Source organism: Solanum pennellii, chromosome 10 (genome assembly GCF_001406875.1).
Source record: "Solanum pennellii chromosome 10, SPENNV200".
Taxonomy (NCBI): Eukaryota; Viridiplantae; Streptophyta; class Magnoliopsida; order Solanales; family Solanaceae; genus Solanum; species Solanum pennellii.
This window is the reverse complement of record NC_028646.1, coordinates 80,348,472-80,354,043: the sequence shown is the minus strand read 5'-3', so window position 1 is coordinate 80,354,043 and position 5,572 is coordinate 80,348,472. Positions and strand designations below refer to the sequence as shown.

At 34.2% G+C, this 5,572-nt stretch overlaps 1 protein-coding gene and 1 long non-coding RNA gene across 2 annotated transcripts; both read left to right on the top strand.

Annotated features, from left to right (window-relative positions):
• The first annotated feature begins 101 nt into the window (after nucleotides 1-101).
• On the top strand, nucleotides 102-4,742 carry LOC114074440. Its single transcript, XR_003574839.1, has 2 exons — nucleotides 102-1,581; nucleotides 4,444-4,742. It is a non-coding gene; the product is annotated as an uncharacterized LOC114074440 (long non-coding RNA).
• On the top strand, nucleotides 1,771-3,522 carry LOC107002565 (peroxiredoxin-2E-2, chloroplastic). The gene has a single exon (XM_015200628.2). The coding sequence runs from the start codon at nucleotides 2,659-2,661 to the stop codon at nucleotides 3,343-3,345; it is 687 nt and encodes a 228-aa protein (XP_015056114.1). The 5' UTR covers nucleotides 1,771-2,658; the 3' UTR covers nucleotides 3,346-3,522.
• Nucleotides 4,743-5,572: the final 830 nt, after the last annotated feature.

The window sequence follows — 5,572 nt, the reverse complement described above, 5'->3', positions numbered from 1 at the left end:
CGCACGACGGTGCCTCTGAGCTGCTGGGGGGGCGGCCTCGGCGCACGACGGTGCCTCTGAGCTGCTGGGGGGGTCGAGGCTGGGGGGCCTCGGGGCACCGTCAGTAGGGTATGCACCAGATATGCCAACTTCCTTCTTCAAAAGATGAAAAAAGTCGCGCAAATGAAGCTTCAAGCTCATCATCAAGTCAAGGCTGAAAAAATAATATCTGGGAGACCAGAAAATAAGACTAACCAGTGACCAGAAAATAAGACTAACCCAGTATCATCTGGAGCAAAAGTTTTTTCTTCTATGCAGGGAAAACAACATCCGAAAGAGGAAGAGTATCTAAATTTCACTAGATACATTTACAATCTACCAGAACAAAGTGGAGAAACATATGGAGTTTTAGAGACAACTAGCTTGTCTATATTCCCAAATGGAATACCGAGCTTTACAGCTCAATTGTTCGAGTTCGGATATCTGGATCGAGTATATACAGGTCCAGAATTGAAAGAAATATCTCAACTACCAACAAGATTGTTCAAAGCAATCAAAGATTTCAGCCAAGGCGATGGAGGTGTATATTGCAGATTCTACAGCATTTCAATGGAGTGCCAAGATTCGCAAGCAGTAATCCAACACTCAACTACATTTCTGTTGAAAAAAATAAAAGATTTTAATGTTAAGGTTACGGGAGTAGACAAAAAACTTCCTTATCTTAACAAGAAATGGATACAAACTAGAAGAGCATTAGGGATAAAAGCCTTATATGCTATTATTCTAAATAGATTTTACAAAGATGATTTCAGGGTGATAAGATCAAGACACTAATTGGGTTCTTATCTACAAAGGAAGATCAAAATTAGAAATACTCAAAGAAAGAATCCTAGATATTGAGCTCCACAGATTAGGAACACAACCATGATCGATGAAGGAGAAGATCGATGAAGAACGTAAGCACTTACGTAATCATACACAAAACGTAAGCACTTACGTTAACAAAGAAGAAAAAGACAAAAAGAAAAAAGAAGATACTTTTCTTTATAAAAGAAAAATCATATCCTGTCGGCTAGTGACAGAAAGCAGCACATGTGACATAAAACAAAGTTATTGGCAAGGAATCTTTGGATTCGAAAGAGCCAATAGATAAAAATGTAATATTTAAAGGAAGTCCTTTAAATAAAAGTGGATTGTAAATAGACCCTTCCGGATATCTATATAAGGAGTAGAGTTTCATATGTATAGGGGAGTCGAGTGTGGAGTGTTAGAGAGTCTTAGAGTAAGAAAAATATTTTATGAGTTAAAATTATGAGTGAGTAAGTAACTTCTCTCGTTAGGGAAAAGTGTTTCTATTAATGTTGTAATTAATATATACTTATAATATGTAAGTGAGATTATTATATATGAAATAAAAGTCAGTTTATATATCTATTTTCTTCAAACTTAATAAATAGTTCAAAGTGGAAGTTGCGATTTCCAGCCTGAAGGAGGAATAGTTCGAAAGTAGCCGAAGGTGTGAAGGCGAAAAATACTATTCATAGCCGGAAAGGAGAAATGCTGCGGCATTGATAAAACTATTTATCAACAAGAGGAAGTAAGGTATAAAAAACTATCTTTTATTACATATTTTATAATCTTGTAGACATGTTATATGTTGTTATCTTGATTAAGCATTAAAAGAAATTACTTAGGTACCTGTAGGGATTAAAACATATATAATGCTTTGCATAATCATATCAAGCTAATTGAATATATAATCTTTTAGATGTGCATCTAACAAGTAAATGTTTAATTGAATCACATTGTATTAGAGAAATTCACTAAACATGCACATATAACAAAGTGGATATTATAAACTTCAAATATTAGATCAACTATATGACATAATGATATTCGCTCTCATATTTTATCGGATGACTAGTTTGACTAGTGGTTTAGGAATGAATATTCATTGACCTGGTGTTTTAGGAGAATCTAGTCGTCTAGTTTGTATATGACTATCTCTAAGGTAGTAGGTTAGGCATACGCGCTATCGCTTTTACTAATATAATAAAAAAGTTATGTTTTTTCTATTGATCAAAGATGCAAGCTTATTTAAAACTTATAATCTAGAAAACATGAAAATAAGTTTTTACTGTATGCCACTATCATGGGCTCACTTTCGCGAAATGAACTCTAAGCGATCCAAATATAGCAATTTGTAGCAATGATTATTGTCGAGGATACTTTCTCTTGCATGTATAAAACTATCATTAATTATAGCGCTTTTTTCATATGGGTTCTATGTGATTTGAATACAGAAACTTATATGGTATTATCATTGATAGGTAGCGTTTTCTATAAAATGCGAATATAATACTTACGTGCAATCATCATTGATAGAGATTGTTTCTCATAAATGAGATCTACGTAGGCAAATCTAAATTAGTTACGCTCTAATTGATTTATTAGAAAATGATGTCACAAAAGTATACCTTTTAAAACTAAGTGGGTTGTTCATGTAATAAATTAATATTAGATGGGATCAAGAATGAAAATGTCAATTACCCTAAAAATCTTTGGCCCCTCTTGCAAAATTGACCCTTCATAGTTTGTTCCGTCCATATCCTAAAAGAAGTCTCTAAAAAAGGCCACAAAATCCCCAAAACCCAATCAAATTTCTTGAGTACAACAACAATGGCTGCCACTACAGCTGCTGCCATTTTCACCCTTCCAAAGCTCTGCAAATCCTCCATTAACCCAAAAACCATTTCCCTTTTTTCCCCAAAATCCACTCTTTCTTCTTCTTTCTCCATTTCATCTGTTCCATTCAAGGTACATCACTCAAAGCGCACCGTACGACCCCTTTCATACACCACTCCAAGAATCTCCGCCGTCATCTCCGTCGGAGACAAATTACCCAATTCCACACTTTCCTACTTCGATTCATCCGATGAACTCCAGACCCTTTCCGTCTCTGACCTCACATCTGGGAAAAAGGTTGTTCTTTTCGCCGTCCCAGGTGCATTTACACCAACATGTTCACAGAAACATCTTCCTGGTTTCGTGGAGAAGTCGAAGGAACTAAAATCGAAAGGGGTTGATACAATTGCTTGTATTTCGGTTAATGATGCTTTTGTGATGAAAGCTTGGAAGGAGAATTTGAACATTAGTGATGAAGTTTTGCTGTTGAGTGATGGGAATTTGGAGTTTACAAAGGCAATTGGGTGTGAACTTGACCTTACTGATAAGCCTATTGGACTTGGTGTTAGGTCTAGAAGATATGCTATGCTTGTGGATGATGGGGTTGTGAAAGTGTTGAATTTGGAAGAAGGTGGAGCTTTTAATGTTAGCAGTGCAGAAGATATTCTCAAGGTTCTTTAGAGCTTTAGTTGTGTTTTTCTTTTCTTGTTTCTTTGTTTTGAGGGAATGTTGATGATAATCATGAGGCTAAAATGTTGTTTTCAAGTGTTTGATTACTAGTCTTTGTGATGAATAATACAGATGTCTTCAACGATTATGAAGCTAATTAGTTAAAGTACTGTTTTTTTTCCTGTTCTATCTATTTGGAGATTATGACTACATGTGATTCTGTTTTTTGTCTTGAGCCGAGGGTGTGTTTGTAACAGCCTCTCCATGTGAGGTAGAGGTAAGGTCTACGTACCAAACTACATTATGTGGGAATACGCCGGGTATGTTATTATTGTTGTTGACTATATGTGATCAATTTTTAAGCTGAATGAACTTGAGACTTGAGAGAAATTTTGCCAAGACAAATGAGTGTTGTTTGATTTGACATATTGCTCAAAGAAATGACTTGTTGAAACTTGAAATTTGTTGAATTTGGAAGAAGGTGGAGCTTGCAATGTTAGCAGTGTATATTCTCAAGGCTCTTTAGAGGTTTCTTCCTTTTATTTCCCCTCTTTTGAGGTAATGTTGATGATTCATGAGGCTAAAATGTTGCTTTCAACTGTTTCATTACTAGTGTTAGTGATGAATAATACAGGTGTCTTCAAAGATTATGAAATTAAAAGTATTGTTTTTTTGTTTCATGTTGCATAAATTTGGTTGGAGATTATGACTGTTTGTGATCAATTTTTAAGCTGAATGAACTTGGGAGTTGAGAGTTATTGAGAGAAATTTTGCTTTAGACAGATGAGTGCTGTTTGATTTCGACATTTTTCACAAAGAAATGACTTGTTGAAACTTGAAATTATACATTGTAGAAATGTTTTATGCTTGTGGATGATGGGTTGTTCAAGTGTTAAATTTGGAAGAAGGTGTAGCTTTCGATGTTAGCAGTCTAGAGTTTTCTTCCTTTTATTTTGAGGTAACGTTGATGATTATCAGGAGGCGAACAATCTTGATTTCAAGTGGTTGATTACTAGTCTTGTGATTGAATAACATAACAAAGATGTCTTCAATGATTACGAAGTACTAGTTAAAACACTGATTTTTGTTTCCTGTTCTTCCTATATGGAGATGATGACTGTATCTGATCAGTCTTTAAACCGAATGAACGTGGGAATTGGGAGTGATTGAGAGGAATGTTGCTAAGACAGATAAGTCCTGTTTGATTTCAACAGTTTGCGCAAAGAAATGACTCTTTGAAACTCGAAAATAATACATTGTAAAAATGTTTTATGCTTGTGGATGATGGGGTTGTTGAGGTATTGAATTTGTAAGAAGGTGGAGCTTTCAAAGATATTCTCAAGGCCCTTTAGAGGTTTATTTGTCTTTTTTTTCCTGTTTCTTTCTTCTGAGGAAAATGTTGATGATAATCTTGAGGCTAACATCTTAAATTTCTAGTATTTGCTTATTAGTCTTATGATGAATAATATTGGTATCTTCAAAGATTATGAGGCTAATACTATAAGCACTGGTTTTATTTGTTTTCTTGTTCTATCTATTTGGAGATTGTGATTGTTTCTCTGGTCCATTTACTTGGAAAAATTAGAGGAAGTTTGCTAAGACAAATGAGTGCTGTTTGATTGTGATGCATGTAACTTGTGTTACTTCCCGGTGCAAATTCAGATTTAGTTCGGTCTCTAACTGGTGGAAAACTTAAAGAACTCCTTTTTCAATAGTAATTTATTTATAACCCGTTATTAATTAGGTCTGAAGGTCTTATAAAGCTCTCCAATATTTTATTCGAACTAATGAATCTCCTTCACTAATTATAGCCCATAGGCCGGTCACAACAACCTATTGATAAAGTTCTTATTAGAGACAAAGAATTCAATTTGATCATGTAATTTATTGTTATTTGAGCTTTATATGAATTTTTTTTGACACTTTGAACGAAGTTAATTTGAGCTTACAATAACACTACGTGACTATCGGAGCTTTTGAGCATGGAATAAACTAGTAATATCGTGTTCGAAATTGTAATTGTATGCTTAAATTTTTATAGGAAATTTGCACTGTTCAAAGTAAATCCAGCCTATTTTCATAATATTATAAAAGTAGCTTCGACTTAAACGAAAGATAAATTCATAATAATTTCTTAAAACTTTAAGAAAAAATTTGACATTTTTTTCGTAAAGTATTTAATATTACTACATCTAGGGTGTATGGTTCAGTGTTGATCGATTATTCGCTAAAATCAAAA

Bases quoted from the DNA above. Each gene is read 5' to 3' on its own strand.
- LOC107002565 (XM_015200628.2), top strand. From the start codon at position 2,659: ATGGCTGCCACTACAGCTGCTGCCATTTTCACCCTTCCAAAGCTCTGC.